General features: G+C 33.7%; 1 protein-coding gene across 2 annotated transcripts in view; it reads left to right on the forward strand.

The window, feature by feature from the left end:
* The first annotated feature begins 2,033 nt into the window (after positions 1–2,033).
* The window catches only part of LOC114330806 (zinc finger protein 271-like), a 36,906-nt gene continuing 17,833 nt past the window's right edge, over positions 2,034–21,106 (forward strand). For both annotated transcript variants that reach the window (XM_050645850.1, XM_050645851.1), the window contains exon 1: positions 2,034–2,542. In XM_050645850.1, the coding sequence (XP_050501807.1) occupies positions 2,116–2,542 (427 nt within the window). In that variant the 5' untranslated portion in view covers positions 2,034–2,115. The remainder of the gene's footprint in view (positions 2,543–21,106) is intronic.

Genomic DNA, 21,106 nt, shown 5'->3' on the forward strand with positions numbered 1-21,106 from the left:
GCTGTCACCAACAAAAATGACAAATATATGATTACCGTCATGGGACGATAACTGGGCGATACAATTACGAACATGCGCACAACAAACGGTACAAGTAGTTTCGTGACGGTTTCTGGACCGTCCAAAAGTTCATGTTGGAACAAACCTAATGACAAATATATGATTACCGTCATGGGACGATAACTGGGCGATACAATTACGAACATGCGCACAACAAACGGTACAAGTAGTTTCGTGACGGTTTCTGGACCGTCCAAAAGTTCATGTTGGAACAAACCTGATATATTAATATTATGTGACACATGACAGAAGCTCGAAACAAATGACTGTGAATGAAAAGCCCTATACGTCTTTAGCTTTTATCATTGGATATACTAACAACAATATATTACATATTGATAGACAAATCAGTTATCAGTCAGGTAACCGTTCCAACATCGGCTTCCAAATTACCGTCATGGGACGATAAAGTTGGATTTATAGTTTGACGTAGCGTAGACGTAGACGCAACGGAGACGCACTGGAAAAGATCAACACCGAATTTTGTGTACTCGTGTTTATAAATGAACGCAAGCGCCTGACGGAACGTAAGAGAAACGTAACGTAAGGGAAGAGATGACCAACTTTCATCTTTTACAGTGCGTTTCTTCCGTCTGGCCAATCATAAGGCAGAATTTTGTTCTGTCACTCAAAGTGGACCCGCCCCACCCCCTCATCCCTTGTGTTGTGTAAAAAGTTGATTGTCAACATATTTGAATTTTGTTAATTATTAATACAATGGATGTTAAGTTATTAATTTAATAAAAATATATCATAGAGTCATTTCAATATTTCAGATAAATATGAGTTGTTTATTAGCCTAATTCGTGGTTATCCACAAATATTATACGATAGGTAAATCCAATAAACATTTAAAGACCAGGAAATGAAACAAAATAGTTGGAAATCCCACGGCATGCGGCACCAAAGAGCATACTTTCGTTTATTTCCTAATCCATGTAACACACAAAACAGATAAATATTATAATAAATAATAGTATAAGTTTGTATAAATAAATAAACACAAAGTTTGTTTACTGTTCCTATAATTTATAGGCTATGTTGTTGAATTAGAATTAAGTCATTGTTTACTCTTTCTACTCATGCGCAAAAATTCCGCTACGTCGATCTATAAATTGACATAATATTTTCTTCCGCCTTTATGGATGGTTGCATTCGTCACCCGGTACAGCATGGCAGGACCGGGTGACGAATGCAACCATCCAAGAAAGGCTCCAGTACACACCACTGAGGGAGGTGGCCGAGAAAAGGACCCAGTACTTCTTCCACCAGGCCACAAGAAGACTCGTAAAGACCAGGAACATCCTCGAGAATAACAAGGCCCAGAGGATGTTTCGTGAAACACATCGTCTGATCGACCATATGATCAGACAATAGCCAGGTGGTTGCAAACCGGTCAGGAAAGTAGGTACAGAGCCAAATAAAGTACCTACAGAAGAAGACGTCCAGGACACAACAAGAGAAGAACCAACACCGAGAGGATGAAGACCAAAGGAGATGGTGCAACTGCGGAACATCTAGAAGAAATGAAATATCTTAAGATTGTGACATGTACATTTTATTAGGGCAATAAACATTTTTATTTTTATTATTCCGCCTCCAGTCCGTTTCTTACGTCTACGTTGCGTCTACGTCTACGCTACGTCAAACTATAAATCCAACTTAAATGGGCGATACAATTACGAACATGCGCACAACAAACGGTACAAGTAGTTTCGTGACGGTTTCTGGACCGTCCAAAAGTTCATGTTGGAACAAACCTCATAAAATTGATTATTTTATTATTATTAAATTAATATTAAAATATAAAACGGTAATAATAAAAATGGTCTACTATCGGACTACCTCCAACGTTGCCAATTTTCTCATTTCACGGCTTGATCGGATGCTCTGCCAAATGTCAAATAAATAAGAATTAAGTCATTTGTCATGTCTTCTGTCATGTCTTGTCATTTGTCATGTCAAAAGACAAAAATGAATATTTAGAAATTTAAATTACATTTTTCCATTTTTGCATACCTATTGGAACCAGTAATTTGGTTTAAATTCGACGAAATGGAGCTAAGTGACGATTCTATAAAACGAAACCAAAATGTTTTAATATGTGAAAATGATGGAGATCCTCAATATCTTAATGTACAAGTTAAATCAGAACTGGAAGAATGCTTGTCTGAAAGTAGTTACACACAGGAGGCTTTATCAAACTCGTATTGTGTGGACGATATTAAAATAGAAGAACGTGTATTACAATATGAAATAGGTAGCCCCTTCCCGGTCATCAATCAAGAAGTTAAGACAGAAATCAAAAAAGAACTGGATGAACAAAATTTAGAAGTGAATCATGAGTGTGAAACTCAATATACGAAAGAATTAGACTCAGAAGATGTAAAATTACAGATAGAAGCTTTAACTAAAATACATCATGAAAAACATTGTAGAAGTATGAAAACATCAAAATTACTATCCAACAAGTGCAAACAAAGTAAGTAATTTTGTACCTATACGCTGTTACTAATAAAAACTAAGTATAAAAGTTATAGGGAGAATAAATCAGGTCTAGGCAAAATCATTAACAATAAACATGGAATAACTTAGATATAGGTACAGCTTGTTGAACACCTTAGCTGCATTATAAGGCAAATATACCTTGTATTACATTAACAGTTGGCTGTGTTGATTGTATTGTAATGCACGGTGGCAAATTAATGGTAGGGGAGCAAAGTATGCTAAATGTGCAGTCACTCAAGCGCTTTGGGGACCTATTGGGATGTGAAGAGTAGGTATTAAAATCAAAAAAAGTTAAGTAAAGTTTTCCATTTTAGCAGGCGCTCGCCATTTTTTAATTTAATTTTCCATTTCCAACAATCGTTTTTTCCGATTATAACGCCATCTATCCATAATTCAAAAAAATGTTTCGAATAAAAGTTACTTATTTTTACGTAAGAAATCCAAATCTGCAATAAAAAATGAGGGTTCCTATTTAAGATTTTAAAGTAGCCCCCCACCCCACCTCCGTAGGGGGTCGTGTTTGATACCATTCGATAGATTTTTCAAAAATATTGAATAAGTGTATTTTACAGTTTTTCAATCTGATCTTCATTTCGCGAAATATCGCGGGATTCGTATTTAAAATATTAAATTTACCCCCACCCCTCTCCGTAGGAAGTCGTGTTTGGTATCATTCGATAGATTTTTAAAAAATATTAAGCACATATTTTTTAGTTTTTCGATCTGTCATTCATTTCACGAAATATTCGCTTTTTTCTTGTGAAACTTTGGGACCCACCCATTTCCTTATGCCCGGCTCAAATCGTCAGATTTTTTAAATATACACTCTTTTGCATGTGCTTAACTTACCTTATCTTAATCTGACAATTTCGAGTTTTTTTAAGGATAGATTTTTTTTTTTCGAGCCTCCCTTAACGAACTCCCCTGTGTTAAGAGCCAATATATGGTAGAAGTATATCTGCAGGGTACCAGATTTCTCCCCATATGATAATCTGACGCGCTCGAGTAACTGCAAAAATCCCCGCTTGGCTCCCCTACCATAAGTTCATTCATTCTCTTTGCCTTATCCCTATGCATGGTCGGCTTCCCTAATTCCATTTCTCCACACAGTTCTATCTTGGGTCATATCATATCAATATTCTTTACCAACATTTCCTGCCTAATCATCTCCCCCCAGGTCTTCTCTGGTCTTCCTTTCCTACTCCTTCCAGGAATCTACACTTCAGCAATTATTCGTATTGAGTGATTAATGTCTCGATGTTGAACATGACCAAACCATCTTAACCTATGATCTCTCATTTTGGCATCAATTAGTGCCACACCTAGACTTCCCCTAATATACTCTTTTTTAATTTTATCCTTTTTTGCCACTACACTCATCCATCTAAGCATTCTCATTTCTGCCACATGCATTCATTGTTCCTTTTTCTTTTTTACTGCCCAATTTACAGTTCCGTACATCATAGCCAGTCTTACAGCTGTTTTATAGAATTTTTCCTTCAGCTTCATTGGAATTTTTCCGTAACACAACACACTACTCGCTTCCTTCCACTCCATCCATCCAGCCCTAATTCTACTGCATGCATCTATTGCTCCATCACTCTGTAATACCGATCCTATAGTCTGTCCCACCTTGACTTTACAGTATAGGGCACATAGGCAATGCAGTCCTTATGAGCTTGGTGATACCGATTTTATCAAAAATAATGTGTAATCTAACATTAGAGAGATTAAATTAAAACTGTTTTAGAAAGACAATCTACAATTTTAGGATTCATATAAAAAATGCAGCACAAACAATACAAACAAACACTTAATCCTTTTGACTATCATAAATTTTGTGAACTACGCTTACAGTGTAAAGCTCTGAGTGAGATTTGTTATAGAAACTATTTGATTAAAACTGAAACAAATATTCAGAAAGATCCTAGTTGTTTTTGGAAATATGTCGATAATTTACGTAAATTTAATGGTTATCCCAATACAAAGTTTTTAAATGATGAACGTAGTTCTGATGGTCCAACTGTTGTTAACCTTTTTGCTGAAAACTTTAGCACAGTATATTCAGGTAAAAAAATAACATTACCAACTACTACCTCTATTGATGTAATTGACTTGAACAGGGTAACTCTAAGTATTATTGAAGTGTTCGAAGGTATTAACCAATTAAAAAACAAGTCTTCATTTGGCCCAGATGGTGTCCCTGCTCTTTTAATTAAATGTTGCAAAGGGTACCCCCCGTTAAGATAGGCAAAATGCCCTCACTCCCAGAATTCAATTTTATTAATTTTTTTACGTTCTATGCAACTAAAAAATGGGATAACGCAGATTTTTAGCTCGCCACCCCCCTTGCCCCTCCCTCCGCAGCCAAAAACGTAGATTTTTAGATTTAATTTTTTTTAGTTGGGTTGCAATTGATTTAAAAATTTCAAAAAATTCACACGTGTAGCTGAGGCTTTTACAAAACACGTCCATTTTTTATGGACCCATAGGTCGAGTGTACATAACCTCAAATTTTTTTTTTAACTTTTTTAAAACCTATAACTTTTTTTTGGAGGGGGCTGCAAGTCCAATTTTTTTTGCATTTTGTGTATTTTATCAAAAGCTATCTCTCTGATTTTTTTCAGATTTTTCCGTCAGGTGCGCCATCTTGAAAAATCAAGAAAACTGTTTTTTAGGGGGGTTTTTGTGGGTTTTCTCCATTTTATAGACTGCAACATAGATCAACTCAAGGTTTTATTAATAGATTATGTATAATTTAAAATAACTGAGTATATTAGGATATTCAAAAATTGGGCGAAACACTTTTAAACCCCCCAAAAACCATGTTTTTTTAAGTTTTAGGATTTTTGCGGGTCTAATTATATTTTTTGTGGTCGATACAGCCTAAATATTTTTTTTTTATTTTTTTACGTTCTATATGATTTTAAAAAATTAGGACTCACCGCAATTTTAGCCCATTTCCCCTATCCCCCACCCCAGCCAAAAATGTCAATTTTTCGATTTTATTTTTTTTTAAGTTGGTTTGCAATTACAAATGTGATTCTGAAGCTATTTCTTTGTGGCATTTTTGTAATTAACTATTCTAAATGGTCATTTTTTAGTTAAATTGGCTTATTTCCCATTTAGAATAATTAATAATTATTAATAAAAAAAATAATTATTAAATTATAAATTACAAAAAATTCACACGCACAAGCTGTGCGTGTACATATTATAACCTCTTTTTTTTTGTTTTTTAATAGGTACGTATATTTTTTTGGTGATGGCTGCATGTCTATTTTTTGTGTTTTGTGTATTTTATCAAAAACTATATTTCTTACCTTTTTCAGATTTTCCCGTAAGGTGCGCCATCTTCAAAAATCCGCAAAACTGATTTGTTCGGTGGTTTTTAGGGATTTTCTCCATTCTATATACTTCAAAATAGATTAACTCAAGGTTTTTTTATAGGTTATGTAGGTATAATTTGAAATAACTGAGTTTTTAGGGATATTTTATATAATTTGCTATTGAATAAACTTAAAAACAACCTGCTAGTTTTCACAATCATAAACTTGCCAGGATGACACGTTTCACAATTAAAATTACGTTTCACAATTAAGACTTCCCCTGTTTCCATACCTACATCAAAGTTTGTCCGACTAGACACCGTTAAACTATTAACATATTTTCAGCTTGCTATTAATCAACTTTTTTTGATACGCGGGATCCAGACCTAATATTTTTTGAGATCAATACAGCCTAATTTTTTTTTTCGTTTTTTTACGTTTGATGTGTTTAAAAATAAGCCTTAGCTCAATTTTAGCCCTTCTCCCTCTCAACCTGCCCAATAAATCATCATTTTTTCGTTTTCATTTTTTTCTCAGTTTATCTGTTGCTCAGTTTGTCCTCAAGTAAACTACAATTTAACAAAATAATTTCAAATTTTTGCAATATTTTTGTATAAAGTAAAGATGTCATTGTGATATCTTTAAGTAGGATACAAAAAACAAAAATAAAACAGAATAATCAATTTAAGAAAAATACATTATTTTAATATATCATACTTCTTGTCGTTTTGTGAATCAAAACATTGTGTTCTTTGTTAATTAGTTTGTATTTAGTAGGTACCCTAATATTACCTTACATTATACATATTCTAATTATTCAAACATGTGCTTGTACCACCTATATAACCTATATCTCTGCCCTGCCTATTAAAATTCATTTTGCTTCACGTTTACCGGCACGTAAAACACCATAAAAAGAATAAACTTTATATAATAGACTTTCTTTGGTAATACTTAGTATTACCAAAGAATATATAGCTCCGTATATACTCTTAGAGTATTCGGAGAGTATATTCGTTGGTATTACACTTTACAGTTCTAAAGTCTTCATCGCTGTCTTCGTCTATTACAGGTATAACATCTGTATTGTCAAAGAGTTTTGTAAGATATTCTGCAGGCTTGATGATTTTTGTAAAATATCTTCCATGCGATAAGTATTATCTTATGGCAGCTACATGCGAACAACAGCCTATTGTTATGTTACCGTTTCCGCAACACACATCTACAACAGTATCTATCGTTTAATGTTTTCCAAACCATCTTCGTTTTGCTCATAATGCGAATAGTCCATGCTGTATGCTTGTCCCCATTAGGTAAATTATTCCGATTCATGTTTTTGCACAAACTTACTCAAAAACAGGTTCTTATAACAAATCCACAAGGTGCCAGGCAGTACCGCGGTCGGAAAATTGTTTAAACAATTTTTTAAACGAATTCAAAAAATCAATTTTTTCACTTAGGACAAATTTGTTTTAGATTATCTGGATCAACCTGAGCAAAAAAGGTCTCTTGTGATTTTTCTATAAAATTGACTGTTGTCGAGTTACATGCAATTTAAAATTTGAAAAACGCGAAACAAGGCTTAATAGCTCAATTAAAAATTATTATTATGAAAGTCATAAAGTGACCAACTCAAAGTTTATATGTATTGGTTATAAAAGGTTATATGTATTGTACACTCGACCTACGGGTCTATAAAAAAATAGATATGTTTTGTAGAAGTACCATAAAATTTTTAAATTAATTGCAACTTAACTAAACAAAAAAAAAAATAGAAAAATTGACGTTTTTGTGGGGGCAGGGGAGGGGGTGGTGGGCTAAAAATGCGATTAGTCTTATTTTTTAATCACATATAACGTAAAAAAATGAAAAAAAAATATTCAGGCTTTATCGATCTCAAAAAATATCATTAAACCCGCAAAAACCCTTACATAACTTAAAAAAAAACATGGCTTTGGGGGGTTTAAAGGTGTTTTGCCCAATTTTTGATAATCCTAAAATGCTCAGTTATTTCAAATTATACATAATCTATTAAAAACACCTTCAGTTGATCTATGTTGCAGTCTATAAAATGGAGAAAATCCCTAGAAACCCCCTAAAAATACAGTTTTCCTGATTTTTCAAGATGGCGCACCTGACGGAAAAATCTGAAAAAAATTAGACAGATAGCTTTTGATAAAATACACAAAATTCAAAAAAAACTGGACCTGCAGCCCCCTCCAAAAAAAAGTTATAGGTTTTAAAAAAGTTAGAAAAAAATTTGAGGTTATGTACACTCGACCTACGGGTCCATAAAAAATAGACATGTTTTGTAAAAGCCTTAGCTACACGTGTGAATTTTTTGAATTTTTTAAATCAATTGCAACCCAACTAAAAAAAATTAAATCTAAAAATCTACGTTTTTGGCTGTGGGGGGAGGGGCAAGGGGGGTGGCGAGCTAAAAATCCGCGTTATCTCATTTTTTAGTTGCATAGAACGTAAAAAAATAATAAAATTGAATTCTGGGAGTGAGGGCATTTTGCCTATCTTAACGGGGGGTACCCTTTACTTTAGCCTATCCCATTTTATATTTGTTTAAATTGTCTTTGGAAACAGAAAAATTTCCTGATTTTTGGAAGGATAGTTTTATTACACCAATTTTTAAATCAGGTGATAGGGAAAATATTAAAAACTACAGGGATATATGCATACAATCAACATTACCTAAACTTTTGGATAAATTAGTGACTCGTTACTTAAATTGGGCATGTCAAAATATACCACAACAGCATGGTTTTCAATCAAGTAAATCTACTGTTACAAATTTACTTTGTTATCATAGTTTTATATTAGAGACTATTGAAAAGGGATTACAAGTTGATTGTATTTACACAGACTTCTCTAAAGCCTTCGATAGAGTCAATCATGACCTACTTGTAAATAAGTTGAAGAATCTTGGTTTAGGGAGTGGCATTGTGACCTGGTTCAGTAGCTTTCTTTATGGTCGTCAACAACGTGTTAAAATTGGCAGTTATATATCTAATGAAATTCAGGTTCATTCAGGAGTACCACAAGGCTCACATTGTGGATCATTAATATTTAACCTCTTTATCAATGATCTATCATCTGTAATTGAAAATGTTAACTTTCTACTCTAAAATTATTTCACATTGTAGAGAACTTATTGGATAGTAAAATTCTACAAAATAACTTGGATAAAGTATATGAATGGTCTATTTCAAACAATTTATTATTAAATATCAACAAATGTCATATTATTAGTTTCTCAAAAACTAACACTACAGATCTGTATGAATATAATATTGGTATAAATGTGTTACCTAGAGTTAATGAGATGAGAGATCTAGGAGTAATTTTTGATAAACAATTAAATTTTAAATCTCACCTGCATGTTCTATCATCTAATGCTAACAGATCTCTAGGTTTTGTAAAAAGGGATACAAAAGTTTTTTCTGTATCTGTTCTTCGAGTTTTATATTGTTCAATAGTTCGATCATCCCTAGAGTATGCTTTCATTATTTGGTCTCTTTATTATGAGGTTGACAAAGTCTTAATTGAGAATATTGCAAGTACGTTTTGCTCGATACACTAGATTTAAATTGCAGATTCTCAATACAGTAGACTCGCGATTATCCGAGTCTAGGTTATCCGAGCCCCTCGGTTAACCGAGGCAAAAGTCATAACTGGTGAGTTACAACTTTCAACCTTGGCGCAACATCGTTGTCTCAAAAAGAGGAATGAAACTTACGCAAAAAATTAATCAGACTTTTTAAACAGTAATATTGACAAGGCAAATGTTTTTATCTTTTATAGACAGTACTGTATCAGTTTTGTCATTAAAATATCCACAGTTATGGTCATTAGGCTGGTCCAAAAAACTAAAGTTTTTTTTAGAGACCTAGGGACCCTCCCATTTTGTTATATCTAATAAAAGAATAATCTATGCCAAATCTTAACACTCTAGAACATATGGAAAGCAGTGCTCAACAACATTTAATTTTCATAAATTTCCGTAAAACACTTAAGTTTAGAAAAAAAGTTAAACAAAGTTTTAGAGGCAAAAGCGAAGACGTTTCTGAACGAAAGGCTAAGAAGAGCCTTTTTGACATGAATGTGGCACCGGCTTTACACAGGAATAGATTTTCCGATCGTGAAGCTGTAAGGCTTATCATTCCTATTGCTGCCACACTTGGACATGATCCTGCGGAATTACCGCTTTCTAGAAGTTCTGTAAAAAGGAAACGAGAAGCAGCAAGACAGAATTTTTCAACAGAGATTAAATCAAAGACATCGAAGAACCAATTGTTGTTCCTTGGGACAGCTGTCCTGCGTGACATATTAGGTTCACAAAAGGTAGATAGACTACCAGTGCTAGTTTCCTATGCTAGTGGAAATGAGAAACTACTGGAGGTGCCAAAATTGGCTAGTGGAACAGGTTTGAACACTGGAGATGCAGTACTTAAAACTCTTAAAACATGATAAAGTCATTAGTATGGGCTTTGGCACAACAACCGTCAATATTGGTCTTAATAGTGGTGCGTGCATGTACTTTCCTAGAAAATAAGCTGAATAAAGAACTTCTATGGTTTCTGTGTCGCCATCACATAATGGAAATGATTTTGAGCAAAGTATTTGCATTATGTTTGGGACCTTCAAGCTCTCCTGAAATTCCCATATTTAAAAGGTTGAAGGAATCATGGAATGCAGTCGATCGATCAGATTACACACCATTAATTTTTCTCCCTGGAGAAGCTGAGTAAAAAACACTGCCATCGAGTCCTTGCTACATCATCTTAGTAAGAAAGACCAGGCTCGAGATGACTGCCTCGAACTTATTGAACTGACGCTGTTGGTGTTGGGACAACCAATAGAAAAAATTCACTGGAGAGCACCTGGGCCTATACACCACGCTCAGTGGATGACTAAGCTTATTGATGGATATAAGTTGTACCTTTTCCTAAGTCAAGGAGTTTACCATCTCACAAACAAGGAGAAAGAAAACTTAGACAGAATTATCCGTTTCGGTGCACTTTTGTATGTGAAAAACTGGGTTAAGGCTCCAATCAGCGCCAATGCTGCTTTCAACGACCTAATTTTTGGAAAGAGGCTGGGAAATATAGCGTCATTGATGAAGATATAGCTAAAACTATCAGAAAAGCCTTGCAGCCACATTTGTGGTACCTATCTGACGAAATGGTCAGGTTATCACTATTTTCCAATATAGTGAGCCTTGAAAACAAAGTGAGCATAGTGAATAAGATGTCTATCCCGGCACCGCCAAGGATGATTAGAGGAAATGCCGATTTCCTACGTGATGAATGTAAATTGGCAGATTTTGATAATAGTAGAACAGTGTTGTTGTTTACTAAGCTAAACATTATTCAACGCTTTTTAAACAAGCACCCAAGTGAATGGGAACACTGTCCAGAGTTTAAAGAGCCAAAAAATACAGTAAATAAAATCAAAGTGGTCAATAACATCGCAGAAAGAGGTGTAAAACTATTTCAAGATTTTAACAAACTCATAACAAATGATGAGGACGAAAAACAGCTGTTTGCAGATTGTAGAGGCTAATCGAAAACAAGTCCTGACTGAGCCAACAAAGAAGGCCGTTCTAGAAAGCCTACAGAAATCATGAATTTCCAAAGACAAAATTTAAAGAGTTCATTTTTATTATGGTCTTTACTATAAAATGTACTTAGTTAAACATGGGTTCCAATGTAAAATAAACAAATAAATGAAGTTTTTGTATCCTAACATGTCTTTTTTTTTAATTTAGTTTTTGTGTTATTTTTTTAAAAATCAATAAAAATATTCCCGTTTTCATTATTTAAACAGTATCGAGCACTGCCTTCCAAGTGACTTATGGCTTTCATATTTTGGCTCCTTACTTCTTTTATCAATTAGAAAAGAATTGGGGGGTCCCTTGGCTTTTACATTCAACTTGAGTTTTTCATATATAAGATCTTGGACCACCCTAATGGTCATTTATGTGTTTTTCTATCAATATAACCAAGCTCAGTGTTAACTGAGTTTTTCCGTATCCAAGGTAGTCACGGTCCCAATTAACTCGGATAATCACGAGTCTACTGTAATTTTAACAACAATGATGTCCTTCAGCATTTGAATTTGTCACTTCTTGTAAATAGACGAATAAAACTAGAAATGCTTTTTATCTATAAACTAATTAACGGCTTTGTTAACTGTCCTGTATACTATCAGAAATCCGAATTAATACAACCAGTTACAACTTACGAAATCCTTCTTTATTCTTTATTGAGTATCACTGTACTAATTATGGTAGAAATGATCCGACGACTAGAGCTCTTAGGCACTTTAACACATATATACTTTTGATCCATTTTTTAGTTCAATTTATTCTTTTAGGCAATTGTTAAATTGTGTTGATCATGTTTAGTTTGTTTATGGTATTACATCATATTTTTAACACGTTTTATATTGTTTTTTATTGTTTATATTAGAATTTAACTATGTCAACTATTTTATAATTCATTGTATTACTTTTTTTTAACAATGGTGAAACCGTTAATAAATGAATAATAATAATAATAACTGTGCTCCTCGGGACCAGACGTGGCACGGATAATTATTGAAAAGCACGGATAATCTGAACATGTCTTTCTTGTATACAGGGTGTCCCGAAAAGATTGGTCATAAATTATACCACAGATTCTGGGGTCAAAAATAGATTGATTGAACCTCACTTACCTATATACAATAGTGCACACAAAAAAAGTTACAGCCCTTTGAAGTTACAAAATGAAAATCGATTTTTTTTCATATATCGAAAACTCTTAGAGATTTTTTATTGAAAATAGACATGTGGCATTCTTATGGCAGTAACATCTTAAAAAAAAATTAAAGTGAAATTTGTGCACCCCATAAAAATTTTATGGGGATTTTGTTCCCTTCAACCCCCCAAATGTTTGTGTACGTTCCAATTAAATTATTATTGTGGCACCATTAGTTAAACACAATGTTTTTAAAACTTTTTGTCTCCTAGTACTTTTTCGATAAGCCAGTGTTCATCGAGATAATTTGAATATTTGTCGAATCCACCACATATTTGTATATGGTTAAGTACGATTATAGACCTGTTAATAATATCTGAAAATGTATTTATAATTTACATTTTTAGATATATTTTGAAAAAGAAGTCGCATCTCGATAAAAGGTGACTTATCAAAAAAAGACTAAGAGGCAAAAAAGTTTTAAAAACACTGTGTTTAACTAATGGTACCACAATAATAGTTTAATTGGAACATACACAAACATTTGGGGGGTTTAAAGGAACAAGATCCCCATAAAATTTTTATGTAAGTATATTAAAGAAGAAGCCGCATCTCGATAAAAACTGGCTTATCGAAAAAATACTAAGAGGCAAAAAAGTTTTAAAAACGTTGTGTTTAACTAATGGTACCACAATAATGAATTAGTTGGAATGTACAAAAAAGTTTGGGGGGCGTTTAAGGGAACAAAACCCCCATAAAATTTGTATGTGGTGAACAAATTTCACTATAATTTTGTTTTAAGATGTTCTTGCCATAAGAATGATACATGTCCATTTTCAATGAAAAATCTTTAATAGTTTTCGATATATTGAAAAAAATCGATTTTAATTTTGTAATTTCAAAGGGCTGTAACTTTTTTTATGAGCACATTTGTACTAAGGTAAGTTAGGTTCAATCGAACTATTTTTGACCCCAGAATGTGCGGTATAACTTATGACCATTCTTTTCGGGACACCCTGTATAATACATATGTACACACATGCATATTATGTATCTAGCATAAATAGATAGCAGAAAATATGAATCTTCTTCTTCAGAAAACAAAAATTCAATATAAGTAATAGTAAATTATAGCAAGGATAATCTGCAGCCTGGATAATCAGCTCACTGATAATCAGGGTTCTACTGTACTCCAGTCCCATAACCTGTCAATATCCTTTTGCAGTATGTATATGTATGTCAGCTACAGATTTTATACATCTATACCTATAACTTTAAGTCATCTGCAAAAAGTAAAACTAATGATTCAAGATTATCAGGAATATCATTTATAAAGAGATTAAATAGTAATGGTGAACAGCAGCCTCCTTGGGGGAATCCTTATAAAACCTCAAATGATTCAGATTATTAAATTAAATAGTTTCACCCTTTGTTTTCTATCCTTTAAAAAACTTGATATCCATTCTATGGCCTCCTTAGTAAATCCTAAATTTAGGAGTTTTGCAAGCAATATGTCAAAGGCCTTGGAGAAGTCAGTGTAGACTGAGTCTACTTGTTCTTTCCTCTCCGATGCCTCCAACAGATCCATTTCATACACTGCCAAGTTAGTAATAGTGGACTCTTCCAGTAATAGTGGAATAGTTTATTGAATTATTAGAGTTTTATAGCTCTGTATACTTCATAGAATTTTGGTTAAGACAGGAAGTACAATATACATGAAATTTAACTATAGTTTATCATAACAAGTAAAATAAACAAAGATAAGCAACGTATCTTTAAAGTAAGCATGTTTACTGATCAGCTAGAGAGTTGTCAGATGTGATTTTTTAAATTCCGCACTTAGAAACTGAAATTCCCTCAAATTGAAGCTCAAATTCCCCAAATTTTAATTTTGCTGCATTTTAATAAATTGGTAGTCAAATGTAGAGAGCAGTAAACCAATAATTATATTACTTATTTTTATATACAAGAAATGGACATGTTAACAGTATTTATTCAATTATATTTTATGACAGTGACAACATTATATTAATCTAGAAACATAAAAACATTAGTAACTAAGGTAGATATTAGTAGCCTTAGATCTTAACTACTAAATATATAACAGTCCTCCACCCCAATTCCCAACTACAAGACTAGAGGTGCTGGCAGCTGCTGATCTAAGTGACGTTTCCAAAGTAGACCATCATCTGTTCGTATTTCATAATGTAAGTAACCTATGCGTCTGATTACCTTTCCAAATACCCATCGTTGATCACTGCAGTACTTTCTAGCCTGAACTCTGTCTCCCAAGGCAAATTCCCTACCAGGTGTAGGCCTGTCTGATGGAAAGGAAGTTGTGCGTTTGCAAGGTTTTCTTAACATTGCATGAAGATCCGTTCTAATTTCTCGTCCGAACATAAGCTCATACGGGGTGAAACCGTTAACACCTGGTGTACGACGTAAACGTGTTCGTACTTTAAGTAGTTTATCAGTTAAGCTATTGCTCTCCCCCGCTAAGCTGCGCAAGGTCCTTTTTATAGTTTGTACAAATCGTTCTGCTTGACCGTTCGTTGCTGGGTGATATGGAGCAATAGTTCTATGGGTGATACCGCAATTGGATAGAAATTTGTTAAATTCGGCTGAAACAAATTGTCGGCCGTTGTCAGATACCAGCACATATGGATTTCCGAACGTGGCAAATATTTGTCTTAGCGTTTGTATACACCACGAGCTAGTTGTTACCTTTGTAGATATAATTTCCACCCATTTTGTATATGCATCTACCACAATGAATAGTTGAGAACCAGAAATTGGTCCAGCGAAGTCAATATGGATTCTTTGCCAGGGACCTGTGGGCTCTTCCCAGTGATATAAATGTGTCTTTGCTGGTTCATTTTGTTCTAAACGGCATGATCTACATGATTTCACTTTTTCTTCAATATCTTTATCAATATTTTTCCAGTAGACATGACTGCGTGCTAGTTGTTTCATCTTTAATATACCAATATGTCCCGCGTGCAGTTCGTTAAGAATAAATTTACGAAATTTATGTGGTATTACGACCCTTGTTCCTCTTAAAATACAGTCATCTTGTAAAGTAAATTCATTGTCGTTGTATCCATATTGTTTCAGAGATTGACCTGTTCTTAGTGCTTTAATTATTTTCTGTAATTCGATATCATTTTCTGTCTCCTTAGCGATTATATCTGGGCTAATTTCTAATATCTGAATTTGTTGTATTTGGTATAAGCCATGTTGATCTACTTCATATGTATTTGTGTTCTCAACAGGAAACCGCGACAAGAAGTCTGCGTTAGCATTTTTTGTGCTTGTTCTGTACTGTATATCATAATCAAATCCAGATAAAAAATGAGCATAATGAAAAAGTCTCATTGTACTCAGTTCTGGTAGATTATGGTGGGGATGAAAGATTGATGTTAACGGTTTGTGGTCAGTAATCAGAGTAAATTTTCGTCCATAGCAAAAATGAAAAAATTTCTTTATACCCCAGTATATCGCAGTCGCTTCCTTATCAATCTGACTGTAATTCTTTTCGGCATTGGTTAAGGTTCTTGACGCAAAAGCTATCGGTCTTTCTGAGCCGTCTTCAACTATGTGTGAAAGGACTGCTCCAAGTCCTGTTGGTGAAGCATCCGTGGCTATGATTAGAGGTTTTCTCGGGTCGAAATGTGTTAATACGTTTTCACTTGCAATTTCCGTTTTAATTCTGTTAAAACTTTCTTCGCATTTCACAGTCCAGGTAAACTTGTTATCTTTCTTCAAGAGTTGATTTAGAGGATTTGATATAGACGCAAGATTAGCAATAAATTTGTTGTAGTAATTAGCCATACCCAGAAAAGTTCGCAATTCGTTTATATTAGAAGGCCGTTCCATACCTATTATAGCTTTAATTTTGTCTTTGTTCTTATGGAGCCCATCTTTATCAATTTTATGTCCTAAATAGTTTATGTTCTTTTTAAAAAATTGGCATTTTTCTTTATTCACCCGTAGGTTATTTTCTTTTAACTTGGTAAGTACCTCTCTTAATCTTAGTAATAGCTGGTCTTCTGTTGATCCTTGAATTATTATATCATCAAAAAAACATTGTACGCCTTCTAAACCTTTAAGTAAATTATCCATGAATCTTTGCCATAAACTGGGAGCCACTTTTACACCAAACATCAGTCTGTTTACTTTGTATGTTCCCATATGAGTGCTTAAAGTTTGTATTAGGGCGCTGTCTTCGTCCATCTCCATATTAAGGTAAGCTTGTTTAATATCTAATGTGCAAAATAATTTACCCCCATTCATTTTGGCAAAAATATCTTCTATGATAGGTATCGGGTATTTTTCGTCTTTAATAACTCTATTTAAAGTTATTTTGTAATCGGCACATAGTCTGATACTCCCATTAGGTTTAACAATAGGTACAATAGGTGTACCCCAATTACTATGGTCGATTTTTGTTATAATACCTTCAGAACTTAGCCGTTCTATTTCTGCTTCTACTTTCGATTTTAGAGCGTATGGAATTCTTCTAGACTTAATGAAAATTGGTTGTGTATTTTCCTGTAAGTTCAAACGAGCTTTAAAATTTGGTATTTTTCCTAGGTCTGATCTAAATACTGATGTTGCAAATTCTTCAAGAAGTTGGTCTAATTTGGGTATTTCAACAGTTTGTAGTCTTCGTACATCTGCCAATTCAATATTTATTTCTTTCATCCAGTTACGTCCGCATAAAGGATCAACGTCCTTAGCTATAATGTATAATTTGCTGAAGAAGGTTTGGTTCTTGTAGTTACATTTAACATAAGCAACTCCAGTAGGTTTGATTACTTCTCCTGTGTAAGTTCTTAATATTAAGTCTGTTTTAAAAATTTTCTTTGGAATGTTCAGTTGTTTGTACAATTTTAGTGATATAAGAGATAGTGTAGCCCCTGTATCAAATTCCATAGTAACTGGCCTATTTTCAATACTGATTGTAATTGTATATTTTTCAGATCGTTCATCCTGAACAAGGTTTATTTCGCCGATAGATTCTTCACTTGTATTACTGGTACAATCATTAATCTGGAGTGCATTGTTTCTTTTTAAACAAACGTTTGCTAGGTGTCCCTCTATTTGACATTTGTGGCAAGTTCTTTTAATGGCCCAACATTCGTTGGACCTATGATCTGGTTGTCCACATCTGAAACATTTTCCCCTTAAGTCTTTTAATGTTATATTACCATGTTTTTTCTTGTAAGTACATGATCTTTGAGGGTTTTTTACAGATGTCGATAATTTGTTCACCTTTTCAATTTCATTACGTATGTCTGCAGATATTTTATTGTTTTCTATTTTTCCCATTTCAATTGATGTAGCTATCTGAACTAATTTTGAGAATGTGTGTATTTCTCTGTCTTGCAGAATTTTTATTCGAATTTCGCTGTCATGCAATCCTCTGATAAACTGTAACGATAAAAATCCATCTATTGTGGACTTACAACAATTCTGGCATTTAAATTCACAGTTAGAAGCAAGTTTCTTGAGTTCTGCAGCGTATGTTGCCACAGTTTCATTTTGTCGTTGTAAATGTGTAACAAATTTATGTTGTTGAGCCCACAAACTAGGTTTAGGATCAATAAAGTCATCAAGTAGTTTAATTAATTCTTCAAAGCTTTTATTTAATGGATCCTCCGGAGAACAAAGATTATGTAAAGTATCATAAAGTTGTGGAGAGATCGTAGATAATAGAAAGTAAATTTTACTTTGCTCATCTGTGATGTTATTTAATAGGAAAAATACCGTCAATCTCCTTGTAAAGTTATTAATTGTTTCTGTTTCTTGTAATGGTTGAAAATTAACTTTTGGTAATTGTATCTTATGGTCTATGTTTTGAATTTTCGTACTACATAAAACATCTTGGTCGTTTGATCCATTTTTCTTTCGCAAAATTAGGAGTTTGGTCTTTATCACTGTATATTTTTCTTCAAATTCAAATCTTTCTTGTGTTTCTTGTTCTATATCTGCGTCTTCAATTTCTTGTTCGATATCATATTGTATATTTTGAAATTTCTTTATGGTTTCGTCTAACGTATGTAATCTGGATTCAATTTCTTCGTTTGTGATTTCTCGTTCATGTAAACAGTTTTCAGTTTTTGTCAGAGTGCCTCGTAAACAGGCTCGTACTTTTTTTTAGCTTTTTAATGTCCATTCTACTAATCTCGTCGCCAATTTTATATACAAGAAATGGACATGTTAACAGTATTTATTCAATTATATTTTATGACAGTGACAACATTATATTAATCTAGAAACATAAAAACATTAGTAACTAAGGTAGATATTAGTAGCCTTAGATCTTAACTACTAAATATATAACACTTATCAACAGAGGGCCCTGGGATATATTTCATAGGTCCTATTGTCTTCGACAATACAAATATTGCTAACCAGATACAGGGCCGGCTTAATAATTAATAATAATAAATTAACAATTAATAAATAAACAAATCTGTTTTTCCATGTTTTAGTATTTTGGCATTTCTTCTCTTCATTTAATTAGGTATTTTACTAGTACATGAAGAGGGGTAGGAACGAGCATAACTCGTCACAAGAAGAGCAGGAATTTCTCAGAGAAAGCAAATTAGTAGCCAGATCACCTCAACATAAAGAAAAGGTAAAACAGCCGGAACCCAGCATGGATGAAATCAAGCAAATGCTGCGCGATCTTAAAAAAGACTTACATGAGGATATGGCACAAATAAAGAGAGAAATTAAAAATGACATCAGGGAAATGAGAGAGGACATAAATGACATCAAAAAAGAGCTGCAGAAGAACCGAGAGGAAATGAAAAGCATGGCGAAGGAAATCACCCAAATGAAGGAAGAATGGACGAGAGAAAAAGAAGAACTACAATAACAAAATAAAGGAAGTGGAGGACAAGATGGAAAGGATGGAAAAACAAAAAATTCGAAACAACTTAAAAATAACTGGAAGAAAACACTACACTCGAAGAAGCTTTGGAAAAAATGTTTCAGACAGAACTCCTTTTGAAAACAAAGATACGTAGAGCGCAGCAGATAGGACAAGATAGATGCATAGTCGAAATGGTAGAATGGAATGACAAAATAAAGATACTCCAAGGAAAAGCAAAGCTAAAGGGGAAAGACATTTTCATAGACTCGGAACTTACAAGAAATGAACAAAAAATCCAGAAAAATATAAGAGATATAGCCAGAGAAGAAAAGAAAAAAGGTACTATCGTAAAAGTGGGTTATCAGAAATTAGAAGTGAACGGGAAGAAAATGAAGTGGGATCATAGATCCCAGAAACTCACAGAGGCAAACAAGTTAAAAAACTAAAGGCCGAAACGAAGCCCAGAACTATGATGACGATTAGGCAAAGAAATTGGAAAAACGAGGAAGAAAATGAATTATCAGATAGAATGCAAAAAACATACAAAAATAAAACAGATTATTGGCAAAATGAAGAGGACAATCAGGAAACAGAAGGAGAAACGGACTCTCGGGTGCAGAGAGCTGATTACTCACTCACCTTAAACTCTAAAATCAATGAAACTGAAGCGAAGCAAAACAAACCCAATAATACCTTTTATCTCAAAAAACGTTACAGAATCGGAGCTTGGAACGTCAGGACCATGTATGAAGCGTCAAGACTAGCGCAAGTAGTAAAAGAAATGGAAGAATTAAGGATACACATTATGGGGCTATCTGAAATAAGATGGCCTGGGCAAGGAGAGACAATAATATCAAACGGAGGAGTGCTGTTACACTCAGGAAACGATATAAAAGAAGACAGGAGGAATGGAGTTGGGATCCTTCTAAGTAAAGAGGTAAAAAGAGGGCTAATAAAATGGCATCCTATATCAGACAGACTAATAGTAGCACAATTCAATTCTCAAATAAGAAAGATAACCATTATTGAATGTTACGCACCGACAGAGGTAAGCGCAGAAGATGAGAAAGAAAATTTCTACCAACAATTAACAGATAATATCGGAAAGGTGAACAAAGGAGATATACTAGTAGTCATGGGAGATCTGAACGCGAAAGTTGGCAAAGACAACAAGGGAGTGGAAACATGCATGGGAACACATGGACTAGGGAATAGAAACAACAATGGAGAGAAATTCATAGAACTTAGCCTAGAAAACAATCTTGTCATTGGAGGAACGATTTTCCCACACAAAGACTGCCACAAAATAACCTGGATATCACCAGATAATAAAACGCAAAATCAAATAGACCACATTTTGATTAATAAAAAATGGAGAAGTAGCCTTCTAGATGTACGAAATAAAAGATCAGCAGATGTAGGAAGTGATCACCACCTACTAATAGCAGAAATAAAAGTAAAAATTAAGGCAAAACGCGGGAGTAAACAATATAACAAACGAAGAAGATACAATATACAATGACTGAAAGACAGTGAAACCCAAAAAATGTGGAGTAACAAAATAAAGTTGAACA

This window comes from Diabrotica virgifera, chromosome 3, assembly GCF_917563875.1.
Source record: "Diabrotica virgifera virgifera chromosome 3, PGI_DIABVI_V3a".
NCBI classification, from domain to species: domain Eukaryota; kingdom Metazoa; phylum Arthropoda; class Insecta; order Coleoptera; family Chrysomelidae; genus Diabrotica; species Diabrotica virgifera.